The sequence below is a fragment of the Oncorhynchus keta genome, chromosome 1 (assembly GCF_023373465.1).
Source record: "Oncorhynchus keta strain PuntledgeMale-10-30-2019 chromosome 1, Oket_V2, whole genome shotgun sequence".
Lineage (NCBI taxonomy): Eukaryota > Metazoa > Chordata > Actinopteri > Salmoniformes > Salmonidae > Oncorhynchus > Oncorhynchus keta.
In genome coordinates, this window is record NC_068421.1 from 43,971,358 (window position 1) to 43,991,375 (window position 20,018).

Here is a 20,018-nt window from a genome sequence, read left to right on the forward strand (position 1 = left end):
TAGGAGAATAACATACAATAGATCTGGTAAAAGATGATTGTATTATCTTTGTAATGCAAGAGAAAGGCCATCATGTATTATTCCAGCCCAGGTGCAATTTAGCTTTTGGCCACTAGAAGCAGTAGTATATGTGCAACGTTTTAAGTATTAACTTCAGGATTGGTGGGTCCCCTGCGGGACAGTTGAGCAAACGTAGGCTAATGCGATTAGCATGAGGTTGTAACTAACAAGAACATTTCCCAGGATAGTACAGTGAAATAACGTTATTGTTTGAGGAGAGTGCACAGTTGTTCTTAATAAACAAATTGGGCACATTTGGGCAGTCTTGATACATTTTGAACAGAAATACAATGGTTCATTTGATCAGTTTAATACATTGCATTCAGAAAGTATTCAGACCCCTTGACTTTTTCCACATTTTGTTACAGCCTTAGTCTCAAAATAATTAAATCGTTTCACCCTTCCGCATCAATGTACACACAATACCCCATAATGACCAAGCAAAAAACATTTTGCACGACAGGTTGCCTAGTGGATAGAGCATCGGACTAGTAACCGAAAGGTTGCAAGATCGAATCCCCGAGCTGACAAGGTAAAAATATGTCGTTCTGCCCCTGAACAAGGAGGTGAACCCCTGTTCCTAGGCCGTCATTGAAAATAAGAATTTGTTCTTAACTGAATTGCCTAGTTAAGGTTAAAAAAAACACAAAAAAAACAAACTGAAATGACATTTACATAAGTATTCAGACCCTTTACTCAGTACTTTGTTGAAGCACCTTTGGCAGTGATTACAGCGAGTAGTCTTTGGGATAACGCTACAAGCTTGGCACAACTGTATTTGGGGAGTTTTTCCTCCTCCACTGCAGACCCACTCAAGCGCAGTCAGGTTGGGTGGGGAGCTTCAGAGATGTTTGATCGGGTTCAAGTCCGGGCTCGGGTCTGGCTGGGCCACTCAAGGACATTGAGATTTGCCCCAAAGCCACTCCTGAGTTGTCTTGGCTGTTTGCTTACAGTCATTGTCTTGTTGGAAGGTGAACCTTCGCACCAGCCTGAGGTCCTGAGGGCTCTGGAGCAGGTTTTCATCAAGGATCTCGCAATACTATGCTCCCTTCATCTGTCCTTCGATCCTGACTAGTCTCCCAGTCCCTGCCGCTGAAAAACATCCCCACAGCATGATGCTGCCGCCACGCTTTACCTTAGGGATGGTTCCAGGTATCCTCCAGACATGACACTTGGCATTCAGGCCAAAAAGTCCAATCTTGGTTTCATCAGACCAGAGAATCTTGTTTCTCAATTCCAAATGTGCTGTCATGTGCCTTTTACTGAGGAGAGGCTTCCGTCTGGTCACTCTACCATTAAGATCTAGTTGGTAGAGTGCTGCAGAGATGGGAGAACCTTCCAGAAGGGCAACCATCTCCACAGAGCAACTCTGGAGCTCTGTCAGAGTGACCATCGGGTTCTCTGTCACCTCCCTGACAAAAGCCTTTCTCCCTCAATTACTCAGTTTGGCCGGGCGGGCAACTCTAGGAAGAATGGAGTTTGAATACACATACTAACCGCAGTATTTGTGAATTGAGTATGCTTATTGGTCATAGTATGCCAAAAGGTCCTGTATGTCGTACTAAATTAGCCAAAATACGAAGTATACATGAAGTGTACACTATTCACTATTCTGTGCTTTTAAGGACCATAATGCAATTAAATCAGAAAATGGGCATGGCTTCACAACATTTTCAGATTTGAAGGAAATGGCAGAAAATATTAGGGCTGTTCGATAAATCAATAATTAGAGGTAAATAATTAGAGGTAAATTCTTCCCTCAATAACGATATAAAAACGTTTAGATTCATTTTCGATAATGTCGATATAGAATAACTAGGAGCAGCAGGAACGTGCGGAGAAGTGACAATATGCACGTGGAGAGGTATAGCCCACTAAAAACCACTTAGCACCTCGAGTTATGGAGTAGCCACTATTAACCACCAAAAATGAGTGATGTAGGCAAAAACAGTGGCAGTGATAGCCATGGAGAAGGAGCAGCTTCCAACAAAGAAATTATTGATAAGGATTAAACTGTTTCAGTAATTTGGAAGTGGTTTGGCTTTTTGAAGTCCGACAAATGTTCAGTGCAAATTGTGCCGTAGACAGGTGGCAACGAAGTCTGGTAGTACGACAAACCTTTTTCAACATCTGAAGCAAAATCACTCTTTGGAACATGCAGGAAGTTTGAGTTTGCGCCACGGTATTGAAACGCCCCTCAAGCATCAGCCAATCTTGGGATGTTTGCCCAAAGCAGTCAACACTGACAGTATTTATGCCCTACAAGCAAACATCAAAAAGACATCACAAATGCTATTATGCATTGCATTGCTAAGGACATGCTACCAATTAACACAGTCAAAGAGGAAGGTTTCAAGAGGCTTATCAATTTAATTGACCCCAGGTACGTGCTCCCTGGCCACAAACAGGGGACAATTTTCCTTCAAGTATATATTTTTTTGTTGCTCAAATATATATATTTTTTAAATGTAACCTTTAACTAGGCAAGTCAGTTAATAACAACTTATTTACAATGACGGCCTATCAGGGAACAGTGGGTTAACTGCTTTGTTCAGGGGTAGAACGACAGATGTTTACCTTGTCAGCTCAGGGATTCGATATAGCAACCTTTTAGTTACTGCCCCATTGCTCTAACCACGGTTTGTTCAGGCATTCTTGAGTTTGAAGCAGATATGCACCTTTTAAACAATGATTAGTATTGTGATAATTATCGTTATCGATAGGGGGGTAGTGATAATTTATTTGCCCTAGAAATTATGCAGTCGAAATCTGACGAGAGAAGGCACAAATTCATTGCTTTAACTAATTATGACAAATGTTCTGAAAATGTGGAGCAATGTAATAAAGGAATGATTTAAAATTAGTTACGTTATGTTGGTTGACAATTTGTTAGTTACGCTAGCCGTACGAACGGCAAAGTATTACAGCAGTATGTTAGCTAGTTACCTAACGTTAGTTGGTTACTAATACCTCGAACTGGCCAAGCAGTATATTAACTAACTACGCAACGTTTGACTTGATTATTCACATCATTCTTAGCTAAGTGGTATTGTCGTTGTGCATGTCAATGGACATGGTTAATTCTGGCCATCTACTCCGATTTTAGAGCACTCTTGAACAGAGTAACTGCTAAATTTACGAACGCTCAACACCCGTTGAATATGGCTAGTGTCAGTAAATGTCAGCAAAAAAAAACATTAATTTTTGCCAGCAGCACAGTTAGTCACTTAACGCTCTGTATAACCAGCTCTGCTAGGGTGAGTAAAATAGTCAGAGTAAAGTGTTCTCATTTGTGTCTGGAAGTAGATAGCTTGGTGATTGACTGCTGTTGAACGCTCAGATCAACCCTACCATTCGGCCAGTGTGCGCTCTGAATGCTCCAAGAGTGAAACACGAACAGACAAAATTACATCGCTCTGGATTTATGAACACCCAGAGCACACTCTGGCACTCCAGACTGAATTTACGAACACACCCGAAATCGTAAAATGTTTAGCTAACAAGCTATCAAGATGTTGAATTGCAACAGCATCAACTTCCAGTAGACAGACAAAGCTCTAGTACGCTCAACTGAAAAGCTACTGTTTACAGTATACTAAAATGAACTAAATAGTATGTAGTATATACTCATTAAGTATGTAGTATGGGTATTTGAACACAGCTTTGGTGGTTCCAAACTCCTTTCATTTTTTGGTACCCTTCCCCAGATCTGTTCCTCGACACAATCCTGTCTCGGAGCTCTACGGACAATTCCTTTGACCTCATGGCTTGGTTTTTGCTCTTACATGCACTGTCAACTGTGGGATGTTTTATAAAGAGAGGTGTGTGCCTTTCCAAATCAAGTCCAATCAATTGAATTTACCACAGGTGGACTCCAATCAAGTTGTAGAAACATCTCAAGGATGATCAATGGAAACAGGATGCACCTGAGCTGAATTTTTAGTCTCATAGCAAAAGGGTCTGAATACTTACACAACCATTCAAAAGTTTGGGGTCACTTAGAAATGTCTTTGTTTTCCATGAAAACATGTGAAATATAGCCAAGGTTAAAAATAATGATTTTTTAATTGAAATAGTAATTGTGTCCTTCAAACTTTGCTTTCGTCAAAGATTCCTCCATGTGCCGCAACTACAGCCTTGCAGACCTTTGACATTCTAGTTGTCAATTTGTTGAGGTAATCTGAAGAGATTTCACCCCATGCTTCCTGAAGCACCTTCCACAAGTTGGATTGGCTTGATGGGCACTTCTTACGTACCATACGGTCAAGGGCTGAGATCCAGTGACTGTGCTGGCCACTCCATTATAGACAGAATACCAGCTGACTGCTTCCTCCCCAAATAATTATTGCATAGTTTGGAGCTGTGCTTTGGGTCATTGTCCTGTTGTAGGAGGAAATTAGCTCCAATTAAGTACCATCCACAGGGTATTGCATGGCGTTGCAAAATGGAGTGACTGGGATCTTGAAGGAGGAAGGCTTTACCCCTGTACAAACCTCCCACTTTACCAACACTAAAGCACCCCCAGACCATCACATTGCCTCGACCATGCTTGACAAATGGCGTCAAGCACTCCTCCAGCATATTTTCATTTTTTCTGCATCTCACAAAATGTTCTTTGTGATCCAAACACCCCAAACGTTGATTTGTCTGTCCATAACACGTTACTATCTTCCTCTGTCCAGTGTCTGTTATTTTGCCGGTCTTAATCTTTTCTTTTCATTTGCCAGTCTGAAATATGGCTTTTCTTTGCAACTCTGCCTAGAAGGCCAGCATCCCGGAGTCAACTCTGCACTGTTGACATTGAGACTGGTGTTTTGCAGGTAGTATTTAATGAAGCTTCCAGTTGAGAACTTGTGAGGCGTCAGTTTCTCAAATTAGACACTCAAATGTACTTGTCCTCTTGCTCAGTTGTGCACCGGGGCCTCCCACTCCTCTTTCTATTCTGGTTAGAGCCAGTTTGCGCTGTTCTGTGAAGGGAGTAGTGCACAGCGTTGTACGAGATCTTCAGTTTCTTGGTAATTTCTCACATGGAATAGCCTTCATTTCTCAGAACAAGAATAAACTGACGAGTTTCAGAAGAAAGGTCTTTGTTTCTGGCCATTTTGAACCTGTAACCCACAAATGCTGATGCTCCAGATACTTAACTAGTCTAAAGAAGGCCAGTTTAATTGCTTCTTTAAAATCAGACAAATAGTTCAGCTGTGCTAACAATTGCAAAATGGTTTTCTAATGATCAATTAGCCTTTTAAAATGATAAACTTGGATTAGCTAACACAACGTGCCAGTGGAACACAGGAGTGATGGTTGCTGATAATGGGCCTCTGTACACCCATCAAACAAAAAATAATAATCTTATCATTTCCAGCTATAAGTCATTTACAACATTAACAATGTCTACACTTTATTTCTGATCAATTTTATGTTATTTTAACAAACAAAAAAATGGTTCTCTTTCAAAACAAGGACATTTCTAAGTGACCGAAACTTTTGAACGGTAGTCTATGTAAATAAGCTAGTTCTGTTTTTTATTTTCAATACATTTGCAAAAATGTCTAAAAACCTGTTTTCACCTTGCCATTACGGAGTATTGTGTGTAGATTGAGGGGAAACAATTCATTCAATCCATTTTAGAATAAGGCTGTAACGTTACAAAATGTGGGAAAAGTCAAGGGTCTGAATACTTCCCGAATGCACTTTATTATATTAAGCCAGACGTGAGAAGTTATAGGCCTACAATCAGTGTCCATATCTCTGTTAGGATTCCATTTAACCCATATGAATATTCTGTTCAGTCATGGATACAGGAATACTCGTGAGTGGGATATCAAAATGTGCATCTAAACAGCTTATCCCAAATAAGACCTTAAGCAGGATATGAGCTACTATCCGGAATACTGTGCGTATGTCAACATGGTCACTAATTTCAGGCCAGTTAGCGGTTTCCTGCCAATTAGACCTGTATCTAGTACATAACATTTCAAATCAAATCCACGTATATTAGTCTCATACACAGATTTGCAGGTGCATGGAAATGCTTGTGTTTCTAGCTACAACGGTGCAGTAATACCTAGCAAAGGATAAATACACACATAATCCATTAAAATAAAGAAATATCAGAACGAGCAAAGTCTGAGACCATCAGTTGAGGACGAGGTCTTATCAGGACTGTGAGTCAGTCAACCAGCATATTTCAGGCTGAGGAAGTGTGATGAGGGTTGGGTATAAATACACCTCAGCACGCCTGCTATAATTAGAGCGGCACGAACAGGGTCGCCAATGTAGCACACTGACTATTATCACCTATGTTGCTTTTTTGGGGTCTTCGTCATCATACATATATAATTTATTGCTTGAGTGAAAGTGTGCATACCAGTGAAAGTGTGCACGACCGCGACCGACCCCCCACACACAAAAAACAGGTTAGTGTGCACGTAGCCGACAGAAAGGGGCACACAGACAGTGTTTCCTTCGACACACTGGTGCTTTTGGCCTACGGGTTAAGCGAGCAGTGTGTCAAGAAGTGGGGCTTTGGCAGGGACGCGTTTCAGAGAACACATGGCTCTCGACCGTTGCCTCTCCCGAGTCCGTAAGGGAGTTGCAGCAATAAGATAAGACTAACTGCCAATTGGATATCATGAAAAGGGGCAAAAATACAACAAAAAAATCATGACTGTGTTTTGCACATGTTCATTACAGTTAAAGAATTTAGCCTAGGACACGTGCTTTGCTCTATCTCAGTGAGTCATCAGGATGAGAGGGGGAAGGAAAGGGCAGCAAAGCAGACTGCAGCGCATTCTATCCATGCAGAGGGTGGTGGAATCAAGCAGTGGTTGAGGAGCATTTACAAGGCCGTGTCAAACACCAAATGGCTCAGGAAAACAGTGTTGCATTTGAGCAGTATTGAGATCCCATGTAACGTTACTATACTGTGCGATTATGTACAGTCCTGGTTAAAGGCTGTTCATTCCATATTCACTGTGGTGGTAAAGTGGTGCTGCATCATTTTTGGGGGCAGATGGCAAGATATTCAGATTTGCAATTGTGTCTTATCCTTTGGTGCAAAACAAACCCACCATGAATAATAGATTTAGCTCCAAGGCCTTACTTTCGTTCCGCAAAACAGCAATTATGAGGGATAAAGCAGAGCATACAAGGACAAGCCTTCGTTTGTCACAAGGTCTTTGAGTCTCTTTCCCATTTTTTGCAGAAGCATGCACTGCGGATCCCGTGTCAGTATACTGCACCAACCATGTGGTTCAATGCAGAGGGGAGGAATGCGTGTGGTAGAGGGGCGAGAAAGAAGGGGTGGCAACGAAGATCATTCACGAACAGCAGACTGCGGATCAACGTGGTGGTGCAATACGCAACACCATGACGAAAGACTCAAATATCGCATCGCTATTGCCGTCTCAATTTGCGCAACAAAACGATGCACAACAAGTATTACTAGCTATATCATATTGCCAGCTAGCTATGTAATTGGAAACATGACAACACAGGTTCGCTTGTTGCGCACAAGCTATCAGCTTGCCTTGGGACAGTACAATCTCGGCATTGTTCATTGCAAAATACAAATGAACTGGCTCATGCCTACATAGCTAACGTTGAATGAAAACAATTATTTAGATGGCTAGTTAAGCAGCCAACTAATACTACCGATTAAGTTAATTCAATTAGCAGTGTGTTTGGGTTTTATTACATCAAACAGCGCTATGCTTCTGCCTTAACCACCACGCCCACTCACCATTAGTACCCCCAACCCCAATAAGCGAAACCAATGACCTTAACTAGCTAACAGTATGTTAAATTAACCATGGCTAACGTTAATCAGATAGTCATGCCTCATACGTTTTGCCTTGGCAAGGAATACGTGACCACAATCAAGCATGTTCTTATATTGTCTGTCATAACTCCGTATGAGCTTGACCAACTGCAAATTATTGCATTCCAACGTAAAGCCAACAGCCCGGTCAGGTGGTGATATCAACAGTTGAGCTGCCAGACCGACAAAAACTTTTTTCAGTCACACCTTATTTAGCTAGCTAGTTTACGGATAGCGAGCTCGTTATAACTATAGGCGTTGCTCGAATGCATGTTAGCGAGACAGCATACGCTTTGGCTTTGTCTGTGGGTTGAATGAGTGCAGCAAGCTAGCTAGCAAACGGTGGCTATACTCACCATTTTATTCTTCGCACTTCGACAATTTAAATGACTAAATAGTCAACGTCCCCCTCGTGGCTGGCAAACCAACTGTGTCCAACGTATGTATCGTTGTTCAGTGCTGAAAAACAATTCGCTAGAGGTATTCAGTCCCTTCTCTGTGAAGTTGCCCGGAAACACTAGGGACCGCGTCACTGCCGATGTGGCCTCATTTGCACTATATCGCTCCGCGAAGTGACATCTTTCTTCACCCCCCTCCGACGAACCTGCCAATTTTAAAACTGCACACCACAAATGCGTCAGAATATAATAATCTATTCGCTTTATATTGATCACTGCACTCACTGAAATTGCCTAGCACCGTCCCGTTACTCATCAAACAACAAAGGCATTGTACTACGTGCACGAATCGCGCAGAGATACTGCAGGACTCTGTTTGATGAGAAGCAGACGCGCCCATTATTTCAGTCTATCGAAGCGGTGAACATACAATATTTTAAATGGATATACATTGTCAATTTGATAGCTCTTATTTTTGATCAAGTATTACCACAGTGGTGTAATGAGATGAGCTTCAACTAAGCCAATGTAACGCAGATCCTTATTGGCCCAGAGAAACGGTTAGAAAAGTACCCGATTTTGTAATTGGCTGGTTGTAAAACTGCATTGCGCCAAATTGGATGTATACATTGCAAGACTAATGAGTTTATACTTTTATGTTGTATAAATCGTTCGCTTTGCGCTATTACAGGTTTTGAGTATGCTGATTTCAGATATGACTAATTGGTCAAAATGTAAACCGTTGCAGTAGTCTAGTCTAGTAGTATGACATCGTGTGTAGGCCTATATGACAAGGACAAAAACCCTCCCATCCTGAAGATATGATGTTTATTATTACTTATTTTTTACATCAATACTAATGGCATTTAAATGGAACCATGGGATGGGTCTATACTAACTGCTCCTGTGTGTACAAAAAGTAGAGATATATCAATAATTCTTAATTGCGTGTGGGTGCTATATTGCAATATTCAGTCAGACCTAACACGTTTGTTTGTGGATCTGTATCATAGTCATCGACATAACAGACCCTGGGCGAGTTATTGAGAGGCAAAGAGGAGGAAATATCAGGGGGAATTTGCTGGAGTGTTGTGTCTTTTCTGCCTTTCATTTATTTGTACACACAAAGTCAGGAAACATTTGGAAAAAGTTCAGTAAAAAATGCGGTCCACCAAAATAAAATCCACATGTCTTTATCCATGTGCTCCCTCTTGTGGAGACAAATTGCATCATGAAACCACAAATTGCATCATGAAACCACAATGTAAACTACTGTACCACAACCATTACATAAAGATGCAGTAGATGATATAGAGTACAGTATATACATATACATATGAGATGAATAATGTAGGGTATGTAAACATTATATTAGGTAGCATTGTTTAAAGTGGCTAGTGATTTATTTGACATAATTTCCCATCAATTCCCATTATTAAAGTGGCTGGAGTTGAGTCAGTGTGTTGGCACCAGCCACTCAATGTTAGTGGTGGCTGTTTAACAGTCTGATGGCCTTGAGATAGAAGCTGTTTTTCAGTCTCTCGGCCCCAGCTTTGATGCACCTGTACTGACCTCGCCTTCTGGATGATAGTGGGGTGAACAACCAGTGGCTCGGGTGGTTGTTGTCCTTGATGATCTTTATGGCCTTCCTGTGACATCGGGTGGTGTAGGTGTCCTGGAGGGCAGGTCTGATCTGTGTTCTCCTCCGGTGGCACCATCGCACGAGGAAGCCCTACATGGTGACAACTCTCTCCAGGAAGAGTTTGAAGAAGAGGAAGGTGGCAGAGCAACCCAGCAGGCTGTAGATTACCAGGAGGACTATCCTATCTGTGGTGAATTGGGTCGTCATCCTAAAACCTGTCTGAGGGAAACGGAGAGAGAGAGAGAGTTTAATCTGAGAGAGAAATCTCATTTCAGACATAAACTCTTTTATTATGTCAGGTCATTTTGGATAAGATTTTTAAACTTAATCTCAGAAATCACACTATTCCAATCAGCCGTGTAGAGGCAATTGTTAGAGTCAGAGGTCAAATAATTTCAGGGCTGTGTGTTGTATTTCATCATCAAACATAAAAGTTCATGTGTAAAACTATGTTGAACATGGTACCAATGTCTTTGCCTACAAGCATCATCTGTCACACTACGAAATGAGCACATACTGGTAGTAAATATGCAGGCTGTTGAAAAAGGAAATGGATCCACAGTCGATTGTGTCAACCGCTCCCACCATTTCTGTGTTTATAAAGTGGACACTAATAAGACAGTGGTAGAATGTGGCTGTAAAATGATGACTGCACCTCCAATTTAGGTTGGTAAATAGTCTCTCCCCTTTCATATTTCTTTGTGGTTTCTACTGTATATGAAATGTTACCTATATTATTAGCTGTTGGGGTTTTTCCATTTTTAGACCTCTTATGTCATGCACATTCCCCACAGAAGAGACCCTGTAGTTATTACAGTAGACATGGTAACACTGTTTGACAAATATCAAATCAGTGTAGATGAACACTGCTGAGTTTTCCACGCTCAAAAAAGTCTGGCTGCACAGCCGATTGGCAAACATACTGTAAATTGAGAAGTCATGTGAATAAACTGAACAGAAAGAAGAATAAATTGTACTATGAAACAAAGAAATGGAATAACGAATTGTCACACCCTGATCTGTTTCACCGGTCATTGTGCTTGTCTCCACCCCCTCCAGGTGTCGCCCATCTGCCCCATTATCCTCTGTGTATATATACGCGTGTTCTCTGTTTGTCTGTTGCCAGTTCGTCTTGTCTCGGCAAGCCTACCAGCGTTTTTTCCCGAACTCCTGTTTTCGCTCTAGTCCCTGTTTTCCCGGTTTTGACGGTGGAAAGCAAAAGCCAGTCTGATACACAAGAATAGCAAAGCACCCTTTATTGGCATAAACAGCCGACCAATCAGCCTGTTACCAACCCTATCCGATCAGATACAATGCTTTTTCACAGTAAGCAAATTGACAACACATTTTCAGCATGTTTATACAGAAGGGCATTCAACATGTACTGCACTTACAAATGACTGATTGGCTGAGATAAATTACCAATACAAATATTGTGGCTGTTTTGTTAGACTTCAGTGCAGCTTTTGACCTCAATTATAATCTGCTGCTGGAAAAAAAAAACTTGCATTATGGCTTTACATCTATATTGTGGATCGAGAGTTACCTGTCTAACAGAACAGAGGGTGTTCTTTAATGGAAGCCTCTCCAACATAATCCAGGTAGAGTCAGGCATTGCCCAGGGTAGCTGTCTAGGCACTTTACTAATGACCTGCCACTGGCTCAGAGTAAAGCCTGAAAAACTTACTACAATCCTTTAACCTTTTCACATGAGTTTCAAATATCTCTTACGATTGCCCCAGTGTGAGTTTTTTTTATGCGCATGGATGTCAGAATGCACAGACTTTGTTCCAAAATGTGATTGTGTACATAATAGGACAGTTAATCCATGCTGCCATCAAACCAAGGCACGCTGCCTACTAATTATCGTGAGGCTGTTTCTACCTGTCAATTTCAAATTATTTTCCCACCAGTTTTTTTTCTAACAGTTTGAATTGAGGTGTGTTCCGTAGCCCATTTCCCCGTTGCAGACAATTCACGTATGAGGTATTACTGAGCCGGACAAACTTCTCACCTCGAAGAGAGCCCAAGCACTTACTAGCTCAAGTATACAGATCTTTCTCCAGTCTGAACAGAACTTTCACTAACCTTTTCCCACCTGGCACATTTTACAGCTAGCGCCTGCATTGCCTTCATTGTTGTTTCCTTATTAATAATAACTTCGGACGTGAATACGTTCCCAGTTCCTCATTTTTTTTTAGATCGGGAGGGGCTGGAAAGTACAGTGAGCAAGCGGGGGGGGGTTCTGGGAACTTCTGAGGTACCGGAATTCAGAGCCCGGAATCCAGTTCAGTGACACCTAGAAGGCTGTGACGTAAACCTTCGGAGCTGGTGAATGGAAGGAGAAGCAATACTGGGGGGGATCCGTGACATCAGTAAAATGTACACACTAATGCAGATAACAGATTATGGACAATCACCCCAGCATATAAATCTTCCAGTTCCACAAGATCAAAAATGTTTGCTGGTACATCTAAATCGGCCAGCTGACGTATACAAACAAGGCACTCTTTTTATTCAAACTAGTAGCCTCATTGAGCATTAGGCTGATTTTGGGAGAGCAGTGTACTATTCTTTAAAATAGTTTGCTTAATTTCAGATTTAATATGTTGCTGTGATGGAACAAGCAACATTGGAATGGAGAATTCTCCCCATGTCAAGTCCATTTAACTCCTGACAGTCAATTTCTTGCTCAAAACACTCAAAAAGTGGATCTGTGGCGTTTAGCCTCCTTGTAAGCGGTTTGGAAGACTCTGGCTGTAATGTCTGTTTTTATTTTGAGTGTTAACTACAACCTGTGTTAAGGTGTCCTCTTTAGCCTTGTCCACAATGCTTGCTGCCGCTAAAAAGGCCTTGGTTTGGGAATGTTCAAAAAGCTTTTTTTCTGAGGGCTCTTTTTTACGTCGGAGGCAGCGCATGTTACTGTAAATTTCACCCACTCTTTTACTCGTTTCATCCCTCCAGTCTTTTCTGGGCCCAAACTCCCTACCTTCTTCCAGGTTTATATAGCGCAGCTTTGAATTTTGCTTGACAAGCCAGGTGTTATAAGTTTGCTTGGCTTTGAACTGAGCCTCCGTCCAAATTGCACCGTGCTCCCCGTCCGCCTCTCCCGCCGATTCTGACTCGCTAGTTGGCCTACTAGCTAGTGGATTAGCAGCATTGCTAACTAAGGCATCACCATCAGGAGCAATGTGCTTCTCACTCCTCTTATCTGGCAGTGACAGTTCTCTGGCTCATTTAGGGTTCAATTCATTATAATTTTCAGGATTTTTGGATTTCAAACTTCAAAGGTGATTGCCTTTTCTTATTCATTTTTTATTTGATTTTGGCTTTCCCTCAGTTTCAAAGTCAGACGACTAGCCAAGGCTATGTGATGTGATTACGTAGGGATCTCTTCATTAGCACTTCCAAGAGCTGTTTCAAGATCAGTTACTTACCTCGCCAGCCTGCCCATGGCCTATATGTAAAAATAAGAGAGCAGGTCTAACATCAGTGATGAAGGATTAGGATGATTGCACAGAAGGACCACCACGCTTTTACATGATGGCTTTTCTGGGAGGCGGGAGAAATAACTTGGAGGCAACTTGATTTAACTCTGATCTCTTTAAAACAAATACAGTGCAAACAATGAACAAACTGTATAAATAATGCTGTGTGAGTTACTGGAGTCAGACAAATAGGTGCCGGAACAAACAAGGTCAAATCTGAGAGGGCTCAAATTAAACACAGCAACGTTCCTATCGTAGTAAGTGCCTTATTTCATTATTATAGTTTCTGTATATCGTGTTGTCATTTCTACTGTAAGACACCGTATGGAGCACAATGTATTTACTGTTTATTCACATTTTCAAGTACCGGTGACAAATCATGCATTCTGATTCTTGCATAGATTGTAATGGACGCATACACTACATAACCAAAGTATGTGGACACCTGGTCGAACATCTCATTCCAAAATCATGGGAAGTAATAAGGAGTTGGACACCTCTTTGCTGCTATAAACAGCCTCCACTCTTCTGGGAAGGCTTTCCACTAGATGTTGGAACATTGCTGCGGGGACTGATGTTGGGCGATTAGGCCTGGCTCGCAGCCAGCATTCCAATTAATTCCAAACATATTGAAGTTGAGGTTAGGGCGGCCAGTCAAGTTCTTCCACACCGATCTTGACAAACCATTTCTGTATAGAGCTTGCTTTGTACACAGGGCATTGAAAAGGGCCTTCCCTAAACTGTAACCACAAATTTGGAAGCACAGAGTCTTCTAGAATGTCATTGTATGCTGTAGCTTTAAGATGTCCCTTCACTGGAACTAAGAGGCCGAGCCCAAACGATGAAAAACAGCCCCAGACCATTATGCCACCTCCACCAAACTTTAGTTGGCACCCTGTTTTGCGGCAGGTAGTGTTCTCCTGGCATCGGCCAAACCCAGATTAGTCCGTAAGACTGACAGATGGTGAAGTGTGATTCATCATTCCAGACAAAGCGTTTCCACTGCTCCAGAGTCCAATGGCGGCAAGCTTTGCACCACTCCAGCCGACGCTTGGCATTGCGCATGGTAATCTTAGGCTTGTGTGCGGTTGCTTAGCCATGGAAACCCATTTCATGAAGCCCCCGACGAACAGTTATTGTGCTGACCTTGCTTCCAAAGGCAGTTTGGAACTCGGTAGTGAGTGTTGCAACCGAGGACAGATTTAATGCGCTACGTGCTTCAGCACTCAGCAGTCCAGTTCTGTGAGATTGTGTGGCCTACCACTTTGCGGCTGAGCCGTTGGTGCTCCTAGACGTTTCCACTTCACAATAACAGCACTTACAGTTGACCTGGGAAGCTCTAGCAAAGCAGAAATTTGATTGACTTGTTGGAAAGGTGGTATCCTATGAGGGTGCCACGTTGAAAGTCACTGAGCTCTTCAGTAAGGCCATTCTGCCAGTGTTTGTCTATGGAGATTGCATTGCTGCGTGCTTGATTTTATACACCTGTCAGCAAAGCGTATGGCTGAAATAGCCAAATCTATTAATATGAAGGGGTGTCCACATGCTTTTTGTAATTATAGAAAGTGTTTCTCAATTATGTAGGTCACTGGTGAGCTCACCATAGTAATTGCTATTCGCTAATTCATATTATGGCTTGTCAGCCAAGAGTTAGCTAAAAAATGAAATATGACCGCTTGTGTTAGGTCACTTTCCTCAGCACTACGACTAATGTAGCCTGCATTTTCCAGTTTGGATGGGTATTGTGTTATGCTGCTACTTATGTTAATGTTGCATCCAAAAATAAACTGGTCACATTGAGGACATAACACTGTAAAGACTGTTTGTGCAAAATGTTCAATGAAAAAACTGTGACCCAGCTCAAACGCTGATTGGGACGGTTGAGCTAACGTAGGCTAATGCAATTAGCATGAGGTTGAAAGTAACAAGACCATTTCCCAGAAAAGATATCTGATATTGTCAGAAAGCTTCAATTCTTGTTAATCTAACTGCACTGTACAATTTGCAGTAGCTATTAAAGTGAATTAACAACATGCTATTGTTTGAGGAGAGTGCAGAGTTTTGAACTTGAAAAGATATTAATAAGTCAGTCTCTGTAAGGTTCTGCTTTTCTTTTGTTAGTCAAACTTGTGTTCTTTTTCTTTGTGTTCTTGAACGTAGCCCTGTCTTTAATTTTTGTTCATTGATTTCACCTGGTTTCATCAGCTCCCTATTTAGTTCAGTTCTTTCTTTTTTATGGTTATGTTTTTGACTGCCTGCCTGTGATTTACCATTGCCTGCCTGTGACCACGATTCCTGCCTTCTGCGAAGGCTTAACCTCTTATGGCTGCATCCCTTGTTCTCAATTTCTGCCTGAAGACATGACCTATAACTACACTGCTCAAAAAAATAAAGGGAACACTAAAATAACACATCCTCGATCTGAATGAAAGAAATATTCTTATTAAATACTTTTTTCTTAACATAGAGTGGGGCAAACAAGTATTTAGTCAGCCACCAATTGTGCAAGTTCTCCCACTTAAAAATATGAGAGAGGCCTGTAATTTTCATCATAGGTACACTTCAACTATGACAGACAAAATGAGGAAAACAATCCAGAAAATCACATTGTAGGATTTTTAATGAATTGAATTGCAAATTATGGTGGAAAATAAGTATTTGGTCACCTACAAACAAGCAAGATTTCTGGCTCTCACAGACCTGTAACTTCTTCTTTAAGAGGCTCCTCTGTCCTCCACTCGTTACCTGTATTAATGGCACCTGTTTGAACTTGTTATCAGTATAAAAGACACCTGTCCACATCCTCAAACAGTCACACTCCAAACTCCACTATGGCCAAGACCAAAGAGATGTGAAAGGACACCAGAAACAAAATTGTAGACCTGCACCAGGCTGGGAAGACTGAATCTGCAATAGGTAAGCAGCTTGGTTTGAAGAAATCAACTGTGGCAGCAATTATTAGGAAATGGAAGACATACAAGACCACTGATAATCTCCCTCGATCTGTGGCTCCACACAAGATCTCACCCCGTGGGGTCAAAATGATCACAAGAACGGTGAGCAAAAATCCCATAACCACACAGGGGGACCTAGTGAATGACCTGCAGAGAGCTGGGACCAAAGTAACAAAGCCTACCATCAGTAACACACTACGCCGCCAGGGACTCAAATCCTGCAGTGCCAGACATGTCCCCCTGCTTAAGCCAGTACATGTCCAGGCCCGTCTGAAGTTTGCTAGAGAGCATTTGGATGATCCAGAAGAAGATTGGGAGAATGTCATATGGTCAGATGAAACCAAAATATAATTTTTTGGTAAAAACCCAACTCGTCATGTTTGGAGGACAAAGAATGCTGAGTTGCATCCAAAGAATACCATACCTACTGTGAAGCATGGGGGTGGAAACATCATGCTTTGGGGCTGTTTTTCTGCAAAGGGACCAGGACGACTGATCCGTGTAAAGGAAAGAATGAATGGGGCCATGCATCGTGAGATTTTGAGTGAAAACCTCCTTCCATCAGCAAGGGCATTGAAGATGAAACGTGGCTGGGTCTTTCAGCATGACAATGATCCCAAACACACCGCCCGGGCAATGAAGGAGTGGCTTCGTAAGAAGCATTTCAAGGTCCTGGAGTGGCCTAGCCAGTCTCCAGATCTCAACCCCATAGAAAATCGTTGGAGGGAGTTGAAAGTTCGTGTTGCCCAGCAACAGCCCCAAAACATCACTGCTCTAGAGGAGATCTGCATGGAGGTATGGGCCAATATACCAGCAAAAGTGTGTGAAAACCTTGTGAAGACTTACAGAAAACGTTTGACCTCCGTCATTGCCAACAAAGGGTATATAACAAAGTATTGAGATAAACTTTTGTTATTGACCAAATACTTATTTTCCACCATAATTTGCAAATAAATTCATTAAAAATGCTACAATGTGAATTTCAGGATTTTTTTTCTCATTTTGCCTGTCATAGTTGAAGTGTACCTATGATGAAAATTACATGCCTCTCTCATCATTAAGTGGGAGAACTTGCATAATTGCTGGCTGACTAAATACTTTTTTGCCCCACTGTAGTTGAATGTGCTGACACCAAAATCACACAAAAATGATCAATGGAAATCAAATTTATCAACCCATGGAGGTCTGGATTTGGAGTCACACAAAATGAATGTGGAAAACCACACTACAGGCTGATCCAACTTTGTAATGTAATGTCCTTAAAACAACCAAAATGAGGCTTAGTAGTGTGTGTGGCCTCCACGTGCCTGTATAACCTCCCTACCACGCCTGGGCATGCTCCTGATGAGGTGGCGGATGGTCTCCTGAGGGATCTCCTCCCATACCTGGACTAAAGCATCCGCCAACTCCTGGACAGTCTGTGGTGCAATGTGGCATTGGTGCATGGAGCGAGACATGATGTCCCAGATGTGCTCAATTGGATTCAGGTCTGGGGAACGGGCGGGCCAGTCCATAGCATCAATGCCTTCCTCTTGCAGGAACTGCTGACACTCCAGCCACATGGAGGTCTAGCACTGTCTTGCATTAGGAGGAACCCAGGGCCAACCGCACCAGCATATTGTCTCACAAGGGGTCTGAGGATCTCATCTTGGTACCTAATGGCAGTCAGGCTACCTCTGGCGAGCACATGGAGGGCTGTGCGGCCCCCCAAAGAAATGCCACCCCACACCATAACTGACCCACTGCCAAACCGGTCATGCTGGAGGATGTTGCAGGCAGCAGAACGTTCTCCACGGCGTCTCCATACTCTGTCACGTGTGCTCAGTGTGAACCTGCTTTCATCTGTGAAGAGCACAGGGCGCCAGTGGCGAATTTCCCAATCTTGGTGTTCTCTGGCAAATGCCAAACGTCCTGCACGGTGTTGGGCTGTAAGCACAACCCCCACCTGTGGACGTCGGGTCCTCATACCACCCTCATGGAGTCTGTTTCTGACCGTTTGAGCAGACACATGCACATTTGTGGCCTGCTGGAGGTCATTTTGCAGGGCTCTGGCAGTGCTCCTCCTTGCACAAAGGCGGAGGTAGCGGTCCTGCTGCTGGGTTGTTGCCCTCCTCCACGTCTCCTGATGTACTGGCCTGTCTCCTGGTAGCGCCTCCATGCTCTGGACACTACGCTGACAGACACAGCAAACCTTCTTGCCAAATCTTGCATTGATGTGCCATCCTGGATGAGCTGCACTACCTGAGCCACTGGTGTGGGTTGTGGACTCATGCTACCACTAGAGTGAAAGCACCACCAGCATTCAAAAGTGACCAAAACATCAGCCAGGAAGCATAGGAACTGAGAAGTGGTCTGTGGTCACCACCTGCAGAGCCACTCCTTTAGTAGGGGTGTCTTGCTAATTGCCTATCATTTCCACCTGTTGTCTATTCCATTTGCACAACAGCATGTGAAATTTATTGTCAATTAGTGTTGCTTCCTAAGTGGACATTTTGATTTCACAGAAGTGTGATTGACTTGGAGTTGCATTGTGTTGTTTAACTGTTCCCTTAATTTTTTTGAGCAGTGTATATACAACAGTGCAAATAACTATTATACAACATATCAAAAAGCAATTCTAAAACACACAAAAAAAGTTAAAAAATATTTGAAAATAAATAATAATAAATAAATAAATAATAAATAAATAAATAAATAATAACAGTACACCCTTTGAAAGTCCTCTACACAATATTTTGCTGCCTGTGCCATGTACCATAGCAGTCTCTTTCTGATGTGAAGCAGACTGAACAAGTGGTGCAAGTCATGTGACACAGAACACAACGACAACTCCATGCTGTGCCCTGAGGCACAGTCATGCCTGCAGTAATGAACTGTGGCATATGAACACCACTGGAGGCAGGAGTAGAGGGGGCAGAGCGGGCAGCTTGGCACCGGGGGCTCCCAGTCAGAGTCGCTATCACTGTGAAAGAAAACATTTAAAAAAATATTTGTATTGTATGAGCCTTTTATCATCACATAAAATAAACAGATATATATTGTATAGAGCAGAGGGAACAGTCACTAAGGTGAAGTGCTGTTCCATTCAACTCCGGCCATTGTTGTGGGCCTGCCCTCCCCTGAACAGCACCCAATGGCTATTTCATATGGAAATGGAGAGGAGTAGCAGGCGCAGTGGCCATGTGTGTGTTTGCTGTTCTACTCCATTACATTTTAATAAAAAAATTGAAAATATATATCTGACATGGAATATATTTATATATATATACTGTGGCAAACCTCTTCAAGGTTAGGAGCGTTTGTCACAAACTAAGTGGTAAACTGTCACCAAATCACCCAAGAATGAGAGTTCTTTCGAACAGGACAGTACCTGTGTGTTTGTTTCTCCGTCCTGGTCCACCCAGGCCGTAGGCGAGGTCAAGGATAGCAGGGTTCGGTACACGAATCGGGTTCTCGGTAGGTCCAGGTCCAAACGCCAACATGTAAGTCCAAACAATCCAGCTCATACACGGTAAATCCAGCCAATCTCTATAGTCTCTTTCTCTATTGTTCATAGCTCCTTCCAGCACTCTCTCTTCCTCTTCCTGGTTTTTATTGACCCTTTATCTGTGAGTCGGCTCCACCTTCTGAGGGTTCCCCTTGCTTCTGGGACTT

The 20,018-nt window shown here is 42.4% G+C and overlaps 2 protein-coding genes and 1 long non-coding RNA gene across 8 annotated transcripts in view; 1 reads left to right on the forward strand and 2 right to left on the reverse strand.

The window, feature by feature from the left end:
- Positions 1 to 8,513, reverse strand: part of LOC118385965 (calmodulin-1) — a 28,386-nt gene extending 19,873 nt beyond the window's left edge. The window contains exon 1 of the mRNA XM_035773244.2: positions 8,239 to 8,513. Within this exon, the coding sequence (XP_035629137.1) occupies positions 8,239 to 8,241 (3 nt within the window). The 5' untranslated portion in view covers positions 8,242 to 8,513. The remainder of the gene's footprint in view (positions 1 to 8,238) is intronic.
- LOC118385945 (prostacyclin receptor-like) overlaps positions 1 to 20,018 on the forward strand; it is a 121,007-nt gene that overhangs the window by 84,983 nt on the left and 16,006 nt on the right. The gene's annotated exons all lie outside the window — the stretch shown is intronic.
- On the reverse strand, positions 13,746 to 19,937 carry LOC127931840 (uncharacterized). The gene is made up of 2 exons (XR_008143234.1): positions 19,735 to 19,937; positions 13,746 to 19,326 (listed from the first exon to the last, which is right to left on the reverse strand). It is a non-coding gene; the product is annotated as an uncharacterized LOC127931840 (long non-coding RNA).